At 52.5% G+C, this 18434-nt stretch overlaps 1 protein-coding gene across 5 annotated transcripts in view; it reads right to left on the bottom strand.

Annotated features, from left to right (window-relative positions):
• LOC144948955 (endoplasmic reticulum-Golgi intermediate compartment protein 3-like) overlaps positions 1-18434 on the bottom strand; it is a 44492-nt gene that overhangs the window by 3007 nt on the left and 23051 nt on the right. For 3 of the 5 annotated variants that reach the window (XM_078878713.1, XM_078878714.1, XM_078878718.1), the window contains 4 exons: positions 10349-10380; positions 6164-6260; positions 4096-4232; positions 3823-3878 (listed from right to left, as the gene is read on the bottom strand). In XM_078878713.1, coding sequence (XP_078734839.1) covers positions 3823-3878; positions 4096-4232; positions 6164-6260; positions 10349-10380 — 322 coding nt within the window. Of the gene's footprint in view, positions 1-3822; positions 3879-4095; positions 4233-5045; positions 5111-6163; positions 6261-10348; positions 10381-18434 lie in introns of all 5 variants that reach the window. The other 2 variants (XM_078878715.1, XM_078878717.1) reach the window with 1 other exon arrangement.

The following is an 18434-nucleotide window of genomic DNA, read 5'->3' as shown; positions in this document are numbered from 1 at the left end:
TTCTCAGTTATCCGTAGCCGAGGTGTTTTGGGTTAGATCCCGTGAGTGTAAACGTGTCGTTAAACCCGCCACCACCCGACACAGCCAATTCGTAGGGTCTGTCACGTGAACAGAACGTGCAGATTCGTTACGAGTTCAGCACACCGGTGTGCTGAACTCGTAAACAAATTAAGAATCAATTACTTCCACGTGAAAGCCTCCCTCAATCTCAAGACTATTTTCTCAGGAAGGTCCTGCATTTGGACGTTTGGCCAGTACCATTCATGAGTGTTTGGCATTCGAAAGAAAACTGAAAGTACCTGGCGAGAACTCACCATGCATATGGGGGGGAATAACACTCAAGATTCCGTACAGATGTATTCAAGCCATACACAGACGCATCACGATCGTAGCGGACCTCCAATGAGGTGGCTCAGCTGTGACAGGAGGTGAACAAATTGCACAGGGGATGGATGGGAGAACGGGTCTACAGGGAGAGGGCAACTCCACGCCAGTAACCTCCGGCTCCGACCGTCGGACCCTCAACTCGAACCGTCAGCAGGCGACTGGGATTGGCAGATGGATTCAGCCAATCGGGTGCAGTCGCAGTCCAGGCTCACCAATTTCGCCGTGCGTGCCGCACACACGCGTCCGCTCTCATGGCGTGTCAACACGTATGCGAAAGCCGGCCACAGACGTCGCTCCCCCCGTGCCTGTGGTTACCGCACAAAACAACTCTTCTTTTCCTAGCGACCAGCGATGTGGAGTATGGGAGTAACGCACGGGGGGGGAGGGGTGATGTATAAGCGTTCTTTTTTGTAGGACCCTCTCTCTCATATGGTGTGAGCGCAGGTGGGAACTTGTTGACTGTTGATGAGGCCTGAGAAGCGTTGCTAAGTCTGTGTGCGTGGGTACGCTGGCATACAGAATGAGCTTCGAGTCCTTGACCAAGCAGAATCCAGGGGCAAGGCCTGCCTGACAAGCCCGTTCTCCCCGTGGTCGCGTGGATTTTTCTCCGGGTCCTTCGGTTTTCCCCACAACATCACGTGGTCAGATTATTTTGGTAGCTATAAATGTCCACGTGATAAGCCACTTAGTTGAGCCATTATTCGTGATAGCCAGGTTGCTTCTGAGAAATAAGCGAATATCTCTGGGCCCTACCTGGTAAAAAATATTTTTTTTTGAGTGATTTGCTAACCTTGCCTACACTTTGCACGCCTATCGCGTGTTTGTATCGTTCATTGTTGTAACTTTCTGACCCACCCCAATTTGACATCTGTGACAAAGAGCTTGACAGCTCTTTGAATTCCTCCTGCAATCAAAATAAACATTCTGATTCTAATAGGCCAACAGACCCGGGCTGCTGTTTCCAAGCAGCATTTGTTTAAACAGGCAAACTCTGGACCAGTTTCAACCTTTTGGCTCTCATCAGCAGTCAGATTTGTTATCGTGGCAGATGTGTTTAACGTTTTTTTTTGCCAAGCTCATGAGGGCCAATGAAATACAGTCGAAAGCAGTTTGCCTGCTTAAATAAATGCTGCTGTGAAACATTTGTCTGGGAGGGCTATAGCTTGATGAACAAAAAAAACATGCATTTTTTTAGCAGGCAATTTGTATTTTTTTATTTATAGGTTACATAGTTTTTTCCAGGACCGATGTTCAAAAGTAAAAAGACTGCGTTAGCGACGCTTACAACAAATCTATTCTCGGCCATGATGGCAGCCACATGTTCGGGAGCCAAATGCCAATGTCGAGATCTGCTGGCGCCGGAGAGGGCTTCAGGAGAGAGAGAGTTTTGCTGTTCCTCCTCCTCCTCCACACTCAAGGAGCGCAGACCACGGCGGTTTACGATACGGTCACACGGCACGCTTACCACCGCGCGGGCGGGGGACGAGATGAGAAAGAGCGACGAACTTACAAACTGGAGGTGAAGCTGCTTGTGCACGACTTAGCTCATCGCTCTCCGTCAGTGTTTTAATAAAAGCCCTGCGCCGCTCCCCGGCAGACCATTCACAGCTCAACGGGGAGAAGAATTAAAACAAATTTCCCGAAAATTTTCTGACAGCCCGATTTAATTCCCTTCGCATGTGACTCGATATTACAATTCGTTTCTTGGCATTCGATCCGTGAATGTGAAATACCACTCAGAAAATTAATGGCATTCCAGAGTTTGAAAAAAAGTAATATAATATCCGTAGAAGAGACCCCTAGATTTGCCAAAAACGTTTAAATCAAATGTCTTGATCACCTAAAAGCCCTTGCACTGTAATGAGAAAGCGGTACTAAGTCACCACTGCCTACGCAAACACTCGTGCTTTGCTGGCTGTTATAAATGGGCTGCCAAAGAACTTTGCAGCCGGTATACAGACTCCCTTGTTTATGACGCCATATCATTAATTGAAAAATAAAACAATGCCTCCCATGTAACTGCGTGCAGGTGCTCATTCCAGAGTTACAGCTCTTGCAACCCGAGACGCTTCTCAAAAAAAAAAAACGTTCCGGCAGTTTTCGTAGAAAGTTGACGTCCCGTCCGTTTTCAACCGAGTTTACACCGTGAACTGGATTCACGGCTGGGAGAAAACCGAGCGCAAACGCAATTTGATCGGTGTTTCTGCCAAATGACTCAATTGCGATCACACGCAGCAGCAGCAGCAGCAGCAGTCGTCACCCCCCTTGCTGGCACGGTTGGCTATGTACGGTGCGAACCAAGTTCAACACACCCAACATTGACAACATTGTCAACGTATTGTCAATGTTGTGGGTTTACTCTCCCAACTAATTTACACGTTTTATTTACGTGACAAACCTGTTTCGGGTAGTGGCGGGTTTAACGACACATTTATATTTACGCGATTTAACACAAAAAAAACTCAATCACCCAAACACATACAAATACAATTAAACCCTCCCCCATCCTACCAGGCAAATCCCACCGAGGTATTCAGTTATTTTTCAGAAGCGACCTGGCCACAAATGAGAGCTCATACTCTTAGGTTTTTTCGGTAAAGTCACGTAGGTAAAAATAAAAAATAATAGAAATAAAATAATAAATCACGACGTTTCGGGCGCAACACAAGCGTCCGTCATCAGGTGGGACAACCACAGCAAGAAACAATTGCTGAAGTGGGAAAAAGAGCTGCTGTAACAAGAGGCTATATAGGTAAGAGACGGAGGAGGAGCCAGGGAGGAGAGACGGAGAGTTGTGTGTCCACGACGTTTCGCGTCGAGCGATCAACGTGGCGCCGTCGTTACTTCCTGCGACCGCGTTACTTCCCGCGACTGCGTTACTTCCCGCGACGGCGTTACTTCCCGCGACCGCGTTACTTCCTGCGACCACGTTACTTCCCGCGACCGCGTTACTTCCTGCGACCGCATTACTTCCCGCGACCGCGTTACTTCCCGCGACCGTGTTACTTCCTGCGACCGCATTACTTCCCGCGACCGCGTTACTTCCCGCGACTGCGTTACTTCCCGCGACCGTGTTACTTCCTGCGACCGCGTTACTTCCCCCTTTTGGGAGCGACGACGCTTGGGGCTTACAGCGAGCTCGGTCCGGGGGGAGGGGGGAGGAGAACAGAAACACAGGAAACGGCCGCAGGTGGCAGCCGCTGGGTGCCAATGCGGAGGTGCGCCATTCCCTCAGCGGCAGCGCAAAAAACCATAAACATCCGCTCGACGTGCTCTGCCAAGTATGTGCCGGCCATTTAACAACAACAAAAAAAACAACTCAATCCGCAGGCCGCGTTGTGCTACGAAGCATGAGCCACGCGGGGCGCGCTGGCGGGGGCGGGGGGTTGAGGGGAGCGGGGGGAGGGGGGGGGGGCTGCGGGCCGCGCTGCTCACCTGTGAAGACGCCGCCGATGATGGCGCACACGCCGGTGAGGAAGTGGGTGAACGACCTGGAGGGGTCACAGCGGCCAACAAGCGCACGTCAGGAGAGCACGGGAGAGAAACGCAGGGGACGAGGACTCGGCCACGGAAGCGGGCAAGCCAAAAAAAAAAGCATTTGTTTAATAATTATACTAATAAAAGAAATAATAAAAGTAATAAAAACTATTTTGTTAAATTAAAACAAATAGGCCACAGATGCGGGAGCTCGGCACGCTGCGTTACTACCTCTGCTTCTCGGTGAAGCGCACCATCATGGGCGACAGCTCGTAGGAGACGAACACGCCGGGGAGGCCCTGGTCGCCCGCCAGCCCGTTGGCCACCTTCTCGTGCTTGGTCACCGAGAACTGGTTCGTGCGCAGCGCCTGCGGTGGTGGGGTGGGTGCACACGCACCGCCGGTGAGGTGGCCACAAACCCCCACAGCAGCAGCCTCCGACGTTCCACCCACCGGTGGTCGTCCCCCGCTGCCAAACGTGCCCCGGCGCTTGCCTTACCGGTCCACATGTGCCATCGGCACACGTGATCATCATCGTCGTCGTCACCATAATCTTTGCGTCCATACGGCGTTGCTTTCATTCTTCGGCAACTCAAAGTGCCTTATATCACGTCTCAACTCCCATATTCAAAGGGCACCCCCTTTGGCAGCTGTCTCTGCGTGGTACAAGGCGACTCATCCCTTCGGCCATCGAGCCACGAGCTTGCGCACAAAGTAATCGCGGCTGTGACACCCTCAATGCGGCCCCCCCCCCCATCTTGACAGATCTTGGAAGCTGAGCAGGAATGATGGAGCCTGCTGAGCACTTGTATGGGTGTCCACAGGTGGGTCACAGGCGTTATAGGAGGACTGCTGAAAAGGATGCCAAGTGCCAGTATAAGGCATTACAGGTTGAGTCCGACACGCTTCCGTGAATTTGAGTCGACCTGCGTGGAAATTTGAGTCCTGTGCCCTCGTACGTGTGCGGTTTCTCTGGGGTTTCTCCCCACACAACACGCAGACACGGATCGGGTCAAACATCCCTACTCAAAAAAGAGTTCCCGAGCCTCGCCAGCGAGACCTTAATTAGGAATGCCCAGAAATAATTTGCACTGCTAAAGGTACGATTTACATTTGATTTACAAAAACACGAAACGAACAGAGTGGCCACGGAGCCGCCGGTAATGCAAGCGCGCGCAGTACCTCTCCGTTCAGCTTCACGTAGACCGTTGGCACGATTTTAACAAAGTACTGGAACATCATGAAATCTGCAACGGACAGGAGAAATCGGGGCAAACTTGAATCAAAGCAGACCCACGGGTACGTTTTGGACCGCGCGTCACCCTGAGCGCAAGGTTGTCACAGGAAGGAGCTGCTGTGTTCCACAGACACAGCCTGCAGTTGTTTCGCAACGCCGGGTGACGCCTCTGCGTGTAAATTCACGACCCTGGCACATAATGGCCCCGCTCTTTTAGAACAACGTAGGACATCTTTAGCGTCCGCTTTGAAGCCGATGGCGTGCGGCGGGATTTAACGGTTAATAACACCGGCGGCGATAATAACCGGCGCTCCCTGCCAAATCAGAACCGTGAACTTCTGCAACGAGCGGCGGACGCGCGACGCCGCCGGCGTCTCGTGCGTCGTGCCGTGGGGTGGGGGGGTGGTGAGGAGTCACGCGAGTGTCAATGTCGTCGCGGACACCCAGCTCCAGTTACCGAGCCGCCACCAGCACCACCTCCACACCGCCCTCCGCCACACCGCCTCGCTCGTCCCAACAGCCCGCGCTGCCCGTGTCCGCCCTCATGCACGCGATGTCACACCGGAGCAGCGCGGGCCGCAGGGGCCACAGGTGACAACCTCACTCCCTCCCACATCCCCACCCAACCCCACCTCCGCCCTACATAGGGGGGTGTGCGCGTGTGAGGGGGTGGCGAGATGTTAACTACTTCGCCTGGTATGCAGGAGGTCGTGAATTAAATCCCGACCCTGACGCCTGCTGCATATTTGGAGTTTGCATGTTCTCCCCGTGGTCGCGTAGATTTTTCTCCGGGTCCTCCGGTTTTTCCATCCACATTTAGAATCAGCATCACGCGTATTTAGAATCAGCGCGATGCGAGTATTTGGCTGCAATAAATTTCCACACGATGATAAGCCACTTTGTTGCGCGATCATTTGTGGCCAGGTCGCTTCTGAAAACGAGCTATACACAGCTCAGTGGGCCTTACCTGGTAAAATAAAAAATATACATTTTGTAAGCTTTGGTTTTCACACACGCACACACACGCGTGTGACATGAGCGACGAGCCCAAGGCGTTTGGCACCTTCGTGGGAGACCGACTTGGTGCCGTCGAGCGGGTTCACGATGCCAGGGTAATCGCGGCCGAAGGACAGGTGGGCGATGTGGTGCGTCAAGTTGAACTGGGGAAACAAAAAGACAAAGGTACCCCGTGTGGCCTTAACAGACTGTTGGGGGCAAGTGCTGTTAGCGAGCAGCAGCGCCTACGAAGGCCGGTACGGCACACGAGGGGGCTGGGTGGCCAGCGCCACGCCTGGACGCCTTTTTCTCCCTGAGTGGTACTGTTTACACACCACACCAGGTGCTCAATTGAGGCCGAGTCCACCTAAGGGAGGCCCCATGACTGGTTTAGAAAATCGTCACTGGTGTTGGCCGTGAGCGGGAATCGAACTCGGGTGGCCGGGTTCGTAGCGCGACGCGCTAAACTGGAGAAACACTCGCACGCGCACACATATGGGGATGGGGTGAATTCACCGTGATAACAACGATCGCTGCATGTGTATGTATGTGCGTTGAACTTCTTTCGCCCCGTACGTAACCAACCGCGCTAATCGGAGGTCAAACGCCGCGGAGAGCCATGGCCGTAGCCATCGATCGATTGAGGAACGTCATGCTCAGGGCTCACCATATGTGCGGCAAATCGCAGAGCGATGAGATCAGGTCATGTGCAGGTGCTATATGGGTTGTTTCATCGTGGGCTGTTATTTATGGCTTTCATTGCGTTTTTTCAATAAATATGCATTAAAACTAATATTGTTGTGAGCTGTGTTATGCATTGAAACATTCGCAACTGGGATGATTTTGGTTTAGTACTCTTCCATTGTAATAACCACTGGATTTCAGCCATTGCTTACGAGCAATCTTGGATTTAATTAGGACTTGTGCGTAGCTTATCAATGTATGTTGAACTTCTTTCGCACCGTACGTAGCCAACCATGATAATCGGAGAGGCGGGGGAAGAACAAACTAAACACATTAATGGCGTGGTCGCGTTAACATGTTTAAATCCGTGAGAAAGCGCTTGACAAGAGGAGTTGCTCCCGAGAGCAATCAGGAGCTGCTGTCGGCCTCGGTTCTCTGCCACAACAACCACTTCTAGTTTCAACGGCCTCAATTTATACACCGCCCCGGCCAATCAGGAGCTTCCTAGCCTCCATGAGACGCGAGCACCGATCACCCCACAAATTGAAAATCCCAGGAATTCATAAAATAAACAAAACGCAGGGCAACTCCTCTTATCCGTAACTCCTATTATCCACGACTACTATTATCCGTGGCAACAGAATCCGCCGTGTCACCGCGGACAGGAGGGGTTTTTCTCCCGTACGCTGCAACATTGACAAGGCGAGCCTGCCTTGCTGCACCGGAGTTTATGTCGGGGGACACTGCGCTGCTCTACGCTGCCTCTCTCCGATGACACTTCCACCACAGCCGGCCTGCTGTCGCGGGAGAGCTCGGTGACAGATTAAATGAACAAATACGTTAAAAAGACGCAAGCGAACCGAGGACTGGGAAGCCCTGCGACAAGGCCTGCAACACGTGAAGCGGGCACCGACGCCTGCGTTGCGTCCACAGTGCCAAAGCGCAGCAATCACCGGCTGCGGTAAACACAATCACACTCTTCCCCAAGCCGACGCGGCTCAAAGACATTTCTACGACCTTTTTTTTTGGGACACCGTCATCTAAAGCGCTGCGTTTATTTTCATTCCTCGAGGCTGACGGCGCGCACTCGCTGCTCCACCGCTCGGGGCCCGTGCTCAGCTGAAAGCGCGGTCCTAAATGAGCCTCGTAAACTGCTCATTTTTCCATCTACACTTGGACATATCAAGTTCTGTGTAAATCGCCCGTGCCACAGCGACGTCAAAACAAAGTCCGTTCTCCGCACGCCACCGCCAACGCCACCATTGCCACCGCGACCACCGCCAGCAGGCCCGCGAGGATCAGAGCGGGGAGCCAGACCCTGCCTCCCCACGCACGCCCCCCCCCCCCCGTGATCTGTGTTGAGAAACCGGATCCTCGGCACAGGACATGGCCAGGAAATAGTTCACCGCAATAAATGGCACGGGACTGATAAAACAAAATATCTCCTTACAGAGGCAGAGGCGGCGGCGGCGGTGGTGGCGGTGCGCGAGCGTGGAGAAGACGCAGACGAGACTGGGACAAGGTTGGCCTGGAGCCCGCTGGGGGGGGCGGCACACTGATTGCGCCCGTCTGGGAGAATTACAAACAGCTGGACTGCGCCGAGAGGCTGAGATTAATAGGGCGCGAGTCGCGCTGATGAATGGGCCTTTTCTGGAAGAGGGTCTGCTGTCTGTGCTCTGCCGTGGCCATCACCCAAAAGATGAATGACTTTTCACCAGAGTAACACCCGCGGATTAAATAATGCCGGGTGACAGCAGTGAAGCGGGCTGGCCAGAACTCCCCCAGTGCTATCAATTTCAGAATTTGAGTAAATTAACTTACCAAGCAGGAATGACTCGGTAATCGTGGTATGCATGGTGATCATATTTTGTAGAATATAAGCAAACCAATATCTTTGACAATTCCCATTTGGAGTGTTTTACCGGGGAAAGCTACGACGGCTTAAGGACTCTTGTCAGCAAAACATCGAGATGGGAATGTTTGATCAAATCTCTTGTGCGACGATTTGTGTGTGGTGTACAACTGGAGACCCCGGAGAAAGCCCTCGCATACTGTACCAATTCCACCCGCCACCACCACCACCACCGTCTTGCTCAGGGCACGGCGGTCACGCTCGCATCTCCGCGTGATCCGCCAACCCAACCCGATTGCCGTGGGATCAGTTAAATGCGCGCGCATCGCTCCTTACACGGACATCACCGTACGTTTACACCGCATCTCGTCTCCGCCCTACAAATTTAATTTCACGTTGCATGGCAAGCGATGGACCAGACGCAAATTTGTGATGTAAGCTGCAGGTATTTGCTAATTCAAGCAATAACTTCGAGTTATTCGAGTCTAAGTGTTCCATGGGGAGGGGCTTCATGGCTTCATAAGTGATGTTATTGCCTAATTACACACTTTAGATCCACGACGCTACATTTGCACATTCAATTTCCCCCGGGTGCTCAGGTTCACGGTGGCCGCGCTGCAAGTGGCCGCTTGTAATCCAGCACTGCGGAGGCAGCAGCGAGGGTTGGCGGATCACCGCACCGCACATTACTAAAATCCCTTCCTCCCGTGGGCGTCAAGGAGGCACAATACCCTGGCTCGCCAGGAAGTGGTGGTTCAGCAAAGTGCGGACTAATGTCAGCTGTCCATTCTGTAGGGCAGCACCTGTCAACGCCAGCAGGGCACACAAGGGGATGGGTGGCCAGCACCACGTCCGGCTGCACAAGCTACTCGTTTACGGCTGAGTCGACCTAGGGAAGGCTCAGGACCAGTTCAGATGTTCGTCACTGATGTTGGCCTTGAGCGAGAATCGAAGTCGGGCCGCCGGTCTCATTGTACAATGCTCTTAACCGCTGCACCACCGCTCCTCACTAATCAGTCTCACACACATTACCGCACTCGTAGGCGTGCGTGCGTGCGTGCGTGCGAGGCTCGTTCTTGCCTGATTGGTGGGCCCTGGGTAGGCAGTGAGGGACGGAAGTGGTGCTTGGCATATCAAGGATGGAACAAGAGTTGTTTAAAGTCTGCGGAGATGGCTGGCGGTGATGTCAGTGGGGATGCAGAGCGAGCGTGGCGAGGAGACAGGGGGGGGTGAGCAATCACAAGCGGCAAGCACTTCCCAATGTCTTCACCGATTGCCCGGCAATCGAAGGGCAATGGTAGCAGCTGTGAGCGAGCTCGCAGGACCCACGAGGGATTTTTGGGGTTTCCTCGCGCAGAGAACTAAATCGTCGTGAGCGTCTTCTATTCAGATGTCCTTTCACGCGTACACGGTCTCTCGTCTGCTTGGAGAGAATAACTGGCTAACCGTAGATCCTCAAAGTGGAGAACCGACTTTGATCCTTGAAAGTGAAGAAGTGACTGAAGATAACAAAAAATGAATCGCGAAGTCGGCCAATCCAATTCAAGTGGAGTAACGGCAGTACATTCAGCCAGCCGTATCGACGACGTGAATTCAATTAATTGAGACTCGCAAATTTCACCAGTGAGCATGACTAATTAATTATCGGAATCCCACGCCTCCGTTGAGAGAGAGAGGGGGGGGGTGGTGCTTGCCGACTGCCAAAGTTGCACTTACCTTGTCCATGCCAAATGGATTAAATTCATGCACTGCGGTACAACAAAAACACACGCACACAAGAGAGACGCAATCAATGCCGGTTCAGTTACAAACACATTAGCAGGCAAACAACGACCGGCATCAAGCCCACGAATGCAACATTCTTCCCAGACTTACAGGAACGCGCGCTTTCACAACGACAGGCGGCGAAAAAATGTAACTTACGCACACTTTACACGACGGCTGAACTTCCATCCAGCCGCCCAATGGGGGAGAGAAGCGAAGCGACATTTGCATGCAAGGATTTTACAATAAACCCCCACCCCACCCCCCCCTCAGCCGCGACAAGGACGCGTGGGAGGCTGCGGCTGGTGCTCGCGACGCTAGCGACAATAGCGAGCACTTCAGGAGGCAACAGCGCCGGCCACGCTAACGTCAGCCGCCGGTGTGGAGCGTCGCGCGTCAGAATTTGATCGAATGCATCAGCGAGTTTCGAACCGCCGGTTTCAGCGAAACGTCATAATACATTGACGTTGAATTCGTCCGATCTAACTAAGGCTTTACCTTTCCATAGAGAGAGAGAAAAAGCACCCGTCCTCCCGTGCTCGAAACGTTATTGCTAAGAACTGCTCCGTATTAGTTCAGCACTGTGACCATTGGGGTCAGGAAATCAAGCAAACGCCAGACACGCTCAAATCATTCGCCCCAAGGTTGTGTGACAAGATGGAGAAATGACTGCAAAGTGACGCTTGGCCGATTTCCTGAGCAAAAATCGGCCTCTCGCTCTGGTCAAAGGTCGCCTCCCGTCCGACTTTGCAGTCCGCTCGGTGCAATTGGCCGTTCCGTAAATTTAGTGCGACTTCATTGCGCTCGCTCAGCAGAAAGTTATTTTTTTTTTATAACTGCGGCAATCACCGCGCGGACCTGTCTGGTCCCTGGGGCTCACGGCACATGGCGGCGGCGATGACAAATGTAATAAAGTTGCGATGCGGCTTCAACGCGGACGACGACGACGACCCCGAGGGGCCCGCGGCGGTTGGCCGTGCTCACGCGACCACAAGAAGCACAAGAAGAGTTCTCATCGATTTCCAAGCCGCAGACGCGTCCCTGGAAGCGGCTTTTAATGACTGGATTTAAATTCGCTTCTAGTGGTGCATCGTGGTGGGGGTGGGTGAAGGGGGGTGACGCCCCAACTTGGACCCCTAAGAAGTTGCCACTTGCGTTGATGTTTACCAGAGAGAATACGTCGAGTGTTGTTCTTAATAATGAAAAATAAAATCTTGACATTTCAGGACCGCGTTGAAAGTCCGCCTCTGCTCACGTACAAACTCGCTTTCAGAATCATGGAGGGATGGACGGACGCTCGTGGCCACGGGGCGGATAGGGTGGTGGCGTCGTGGTGATGCTCGCGCCGCGCACAAAGAAGCGCCTGGGTTCGAGTTCTGACTCGGGCGCCTTTTCTGCGTGTGGCGTTTGCGTGTCCTCCTCCACCCTGCACTGAATGGGGTTTCCTCCGGGTTCTCTCGATTTCTCCCATAGCCAATACAAAAGGACACTAATGTCACTGGCCAAACGTCTCAACGCTGAAAAATGACTCTGCTAATGACTCAATTGGGATCACACACAGACAGCAGCAACACCGCTCACTCCTCCGGCAAAACATGGCAGAAACCCTCCCGAAAAGGGTCTTGAGACTCAGCACGGTCTTCCTGAGTAAACAAGCTGAATTAATTACAATGGGGTTGGTGGATCAGACAGAGATGGCCAGCCACCAAACAAAGACGTTCACCGCATCGCGCGCTCTCGGATGCGCCTCTGCAGCCGTCTGGAACGCTCTTCCTTCCGATATTCGGAAGCCACCGGAGCTACGCAACTTTAAATCATCTAGATTCAAAACTAATTTCTTTAGAACTGCTTTTTATGTTTAGTTTGTTGTCCTTCCCCCGCACCTCCAATTAGCACGGTTGGCTACGTACATAAGTACGGTGCGAAAGAAGTTCAACATACGTTCACATACATACGTGATGTTCGTAACGCACCGGCCACTCGCCCAGGAATTGGCTTCTGACCTATCTGCACAGTGTCAGTGTTCTCACCTCATACACGCGGGCTGATGCAGAAAATCCGAGTTTTTATTCCCACGTGTAAAAGTTTTCAACGAGCCTCTTACGACGAAGGAATTCAAATGATTAAATTACACGATTGGAATACGCACAGCAATCACCATCTCCCCCCCCCCCCGTGTCTCTCTCTCCCCGTAGCAAAAACTTGGCAGGAGGACTCCCGAAAAAAGATGAATGACACTCGGCGAGGCTTGCCTCGGTCATACAAGCCTAATTATAATCGTAATGATGACTATTAATGCCACGGTGTTGGTTCTTCCCCTAGCGGGCTACCCCGTGCTGTCAGCCACTGTTTGCTCTGCATTTGTGAGGCATTTGCTTCACAACCGCACGTCAGGGAAAGAACATTCGGGCCGACGCTGGAGACGAATGTTTTGAGCCACTGTCAACGGTGCTCGATGAAGCGATTCTATTTGCTTTTCGTGTTCTAAGTTTGTTGTCCTTCCTGCCAGCACCTCCGATGAGCGAGCGCGGTTGGCTACGTACGGCGGTGCGAAAGAAGTCCAGCGTACACACGTGCATACATTTGTACGCACACACGTTCGGTGCCCTTTCATAGAGGGCATCTCCTCCTCCACCGGAGAGCCCCGGACGACTTCCCACCAGAAGAGGTGATGCGCATGTGGAGCACGCTGCTTGGTCGGCATGAATGAAAAACTGTTACTGCTGTTGTTGTTGTTGTTGCTGCTGTTGCTGTTGTTATTGTAACTTTCCACCGCGGGTGCAACGGTATCGTGATTGGCTTCTCATCATCATTAAAGCTTTACAAAAGCTCTTCAATTCGTTCTAGTTCACCTTTTATTCTATCCTTCTGGTCCTGATTTCCCTTCCATGATGCAAACCAAAGCTAAAAAACTACACAACTCTTTGTCACAAGCGACCTAGCCACGGTGGCGAGATGTTAACTACGGAGTAGAATCAAGTGAGGTATAGAGATAAATGCGTGTCTATATTTAAATAGGCAGCTGCCACAGTGGTACAATGGGGGAGGGGGCAACTTTTAAAATTCCACCGCCCCCCCTCTGCTTCTGTGCCACCCAGCGGCGTAGGAGATGTGTGCATCGGCCGGCTAATGTTCCGACGCGGTCGATAGTGCACGAGTGTGGTGAGGTCAAGTGTGGGTGTGCCGTCCGCTCCCGGTCAATGTGGAAGAGTAGACCAAAGGCCCTCTCGAGTTCGCTCTCGTGGCGGCCCTCGCGGCAGCAATGGCACGGTGAGCAAACATTTTTCATGGCTGCACCATCAATTATTTTAGAAGGCTCAATGCTGTATTCCGCTCCAACAACAGCAATGTTATCTTGTTTAGCAATGGGCACGTGGCCTCTGGAATGCCCGAGGAGAAATGAGAAGCATTCCAACCCATGGGCTGAGTTGTCCAGTGTAAACAAAGTACACACCCCACTACTCCTGAGTTGTTTTTAATCAAACTCCACTGGAATTTGCAAACGTTGTCTTGAACCCTTCAGTGCCCATTGCAACGAGAATTAATCCAGGATGGTTTGTTGCACGCACGCACGCAGGAATCTTGCCGCGCGGTTCGCGAGATCTCTTCCACGTGAGCACGAGAAGTTTGTGGGCCCACAGCCTAAACCTCCACTGTTTATTTATCGAGCAGCCGTTGCACGAGACCGATCAATTAAAATAAAACTAAAAATGTTTTCTCGGGTAAGGCCCACTGAACTATACGGAAATTTTCTCAGAAGTGTTCTGGCCATAATTATTAGCTCAACGAAGTGGCTTATGACGTGGACATTTATAGCGGCCAAATTCTCTAAACGCATGTTTCTAAATGTAGAGGGAGTAACGAGAGGACCTGGAGGAAAATCCACGCGATCACGAACGAGACCTTGCACTAAATATTTTTAGTGCGGCTCAATTTTTTGTGCGGACATTGACGATCGTCGGTACGATCGACCCGGACATCTGTAATGAAGTTCGGCTTGCCTGGACTCGGACCCAGGTCAGAGGCTGCTTGAGAAGGTGGGGGGGGGGGTGGTCCCGAAATACTAACCTTCATAAACATGGCCTGCAGATTTATAGTCAAAACATGAATAATAATATAGAAACACATTGAAACACGCGGTGTCTCTTTATCATCATGCTCCGCACACACAGCTGGGGAAGCAGTAAACCCTCACACCCTGATGACACGAAGCAGTAAACCCTCACACCCTGATGACACGAAGCAGTAAACCCTCTCACCCTGGTGACACGAAGCAGTAAACCCTCACACCCTGGTGACACGAAGCAGTAAACCCCCCTCACCCTGGTGACACGAAGCAGTAAACCCTCACACCCTGGGGACACGAAGCAGTAAACCCTCACACCCTGGTGACACGAAGCAGTAAACCCCCCTCACCCTGGTGACACGAAGCAGTAAACCCTCACACCCTGGTGACACGAAGCAGTAAACCCTCTCACCCTGGTGACACGAAGCAGTAAACCCCCCTCACCCTGGTGACACGAAGCAGTAAACCCTCACACCCTGGTGACACGAAGCAGTAAACCCCCCTCACCCTGGTGACACGAAGCAGTAAAGCCCTCACCCTGGTGACACGAAGCAGTAAACCCCTCACCCTGGTGACACGAAGCAGTAAACCCTCTCACCCTGGTGACACGAAGCAGTAAACCCTCTCACCCTGGTGACACGAAGCAGTAAACCCTCACACCCTGGTGACACGAAGCAGTAAACCCCCCTCACCCTGGTGACACGAAGCAGTAAACCCCTCACACCCTGGTGACACGAAGCAGTAAACCCTCTCACCCTGGTGACACGAAGCAGTAAACCCCCCTCACCCTGGTGACACGAAGCAGTAAACCCTCACACCCTGGTGACACGAAGCAGTAAACCCTCACACCCTGGTGACACGAAGCAGTAAACCCCCCTCACCCTGGTGACACGAAGCAGTAAACCCATCTCACCCTGGTGACACGAAGCAGTAAACCCTCTCACCCTGGTGACACGAAGCAGTAAACCCTCTCACCCTGGTGACACGAAGCAGTAAACCCTCACACCCTGGTGACACGAAGCAGTAAACCCTCACACCCTGGTGACACGAAGCAGTAAACCCCCCTCACCCTGGTGACACGAAGCAGTAAACCCTCACACCCTGGTGACACGAAGCAGTAAACCCCCCTCACCCTGGTGACACGAAGCAGTAAACCCTCTCACCCTGGTGACACGAAGCAGTAAACCCTCTCACCCTGGTGACACGAAGCAGTAAACCCCCCTCACCCTGGTGACACGAAGCAGTAAACCCTCACACCCTGGTGACACGAAGCAGTAAACCCTCTCACCCTGGTGACACGAAGCAGTAAACCCTCTCACCCTGGTGACACGAAGCAGTAAACCCCCCTCACCCTGGTGACACGAAGCAGTAAACCCTCTCACCCTGGTGACACGAAGCAGTAAACCCTCTCACCCTGGTGACACGAAGCAGTAAACCCTCTCACCCTGGTGACACGAAGCAGTAAACCCTCTCACACCCTGGTGACACGAAGCAGTAAACCCCCCTCACCCTGGTGACACGAAGCAGTAAACCCTCTCACCCTGGTGACACGAAGCAGTAAACCCTCTCACCCTGGTGACACGAAGCAGTAAACCCTCTCACCCTGGTGACACGAAGCAGTAAACCCTCTCACACCCTGGTGACACGAAGCAGTAAACCCCCCTCACCCTGGTGACACGAAGCAGTAAACCCTCACACCCTGGGGACCGCCGCCAGCCACATGACCTCACTGGGTCGTGCCAGCGATTGATTTTGGACGCCGCCAGGTGAATGATAACGCTCTCCCGTGCGCACATTGCCTCTTCAACATGCACGCGGAATAACTCAGCCTTGCTCCCGTGATAAACCATGACCTTCAATTACCCGGGAATCACTCGCTGAGAGCTGCAAGAATTTTCTACATGGGATTGCTTGTCCAATGTTATTAATAAGTGCACTCCACACAGCATGCTCCACACAGCACACTGCACACAGCGCTGCTGCACCAGTAATGCACCTGGCACAGCACGCTGCACACAGCACGCTCCACACAGCACGCTCCACACAGCACGCTCCACACAGCACGCTACACACAGCACGCTGCACCAGCAATGCACCTGGCATGCACCATAATGAAGCTTGGAAGCGGATCTCGATACTTCCCTGGGGGATCTGTCCCGAGATGTCTTGCTTTTTAAACAGGGCCCCACATTAATAAAAACAACACTCGGTGTATTTCTCCGGTAAACATCGATAATACACCAACCCCCGAGGGGGCGATCGCCCCAGTCGCCCTTGAAGCCGCCGTCAGGATGTGCGCCACAGCATGATGGAACAATCGTCACTCAAGCGCCCGTGTGTGTGTGCGAGCGTGGTTTTTATGTGACCTTAAGAACCCCTCTCGCAGTCCCCACTCGGTGGGGCAGCAGCTAGCCCAGTCTCCCCCCTCCCCTGAGCTCAGGGGAGCAGCGTTCGGGACTTCTGTCCGAGTTTATAAACTCCCCCACCTCCTCCCCCCCCCCCCCACGTCGTGGTTCGTGTTCTGTACGGCACTCCTAGTGAAATATAAAAACATTAACTTTTTTTTTTAAACCTCACCTTAAGATGCGAGGAATATCAATTCATGGCCGTACTTCACAAGGCGCCTGTGACCAAATCATGTCTCTTGCATGCGAGCAGGTTTGAGCCTGGCGAGTGAGCGCGTGCGTGACCACCGCCGGGGGCTTGCCGGGCGTCACCCCCTCGCATGCATGAGGGTTTTCTCCAGGCTCTCCGGATTCCTCCCACGAATACGCAACAATGGGGCTCGGCCGAAACACTCAAAACGCAGGAACTTGCCGAGCAAGGGCATAGTGACTCAGCGAGGCTTTCCTGTATTCTCATTCTTGTTGGGTGACAGCGGGTCAGAATTTAATACAAAACAGATACGCAAACACAATACGTCTCCTTTCTAACTTCTGTCAATCCACTTAACACGTGCGTGTGTGTGGAGACACATTGGTAGATGAAGGTGACGGATGACAGCATGAATGGCGTGGTGAGTGGCGCTGTCTTGTCAGGCCCCTCGGCGTGGTTCGATGGAATGTGTTGCGATGATGCGTATTTTTACATTATTGTTGAACGCGATTAGACATCCCGAGCGAAAGCCTTTGCCCCGGGGCAGTTTGCCTTTGAGAAGCCCCCCTCTTAAACAAGTCACAGGGCTCTCTGCTCACAGTAGGCACGATGGGGACAATGTGCTTCATCACAACACTACATTTTACAGCTATTGTCCATCCGCTGCTGGGTGAAGCCCTCCACGTGCTATGCCCGGTCGCGGGGGTTGTTTGAACATACTTCACCACCGTTGGATGAAAGCGGTGACCCAGAACCGGCTCAGATGTAAACTAATTTTATTTTACCACTGAGCTATGTAGCTCTTTTGCAGAAGCGATCTGGCCACAACTGACAGCTCAAAGAAGTGGCTTATCATTTGGAAATTGAACGCAGCCAAATGCTCGTGCATTTTTCTAAATAAACTATGTTTTTTTCTGAATGCACGAGTATTTTGGAGTGAAAAACCGGAGGACCTGGAGAAAAATCCACGCTACCACGGGGAGAGAGACACACAAACTTCAAATCTACAGGCGTTGGAGTCGGGATCAAACCCACGACGTCCTGTATACCAAGCGAGGTAGTTAACATCTCCTAGCCACCGCGGCGCCCCTTATAACTCGTGACTGATGGTGGCTGTGGCCAGCAATTCGACGTCGAGTCTCTGGGCTCATAGCGCAGTGCGCTAACCATCAGGGCCATCACTCTGCCGCGCGTAGAACTTAGGTGCAGGTAATTTTCTAATATGGGACCCTTGAGGCAAAGCAATGAATAGCCGAGGCCTGCCCTACAAATTGAGTCACGGGTTCTTTAGCTTTTACTCTGCGGCAGACTATTCATTTTCCGAGTTCCCCAGAGCATGCACATGAAATACAACTACCTACACAAAGACAAAGATCC

The sequence above is a fragment of the Lampetra fluviatilis genome, chromosome 51, assembly GCF_964198595.1.
Source record: "Lampetra fluviatilis chromosome 51, kcLamFluv1.1, whole genome shotgun sequence".
In the NCBI taxonomy this organism is placed as follows: Eukaryota; Metazoa; Chordata; class Hyperoartia; order Petromyzontiformes; family Petromyzontidae; genus Lampetra; species Lampetra fluviatilis.
This window is presented reverse-complemented; position numbering and strand designations above follow the sequence as displayed.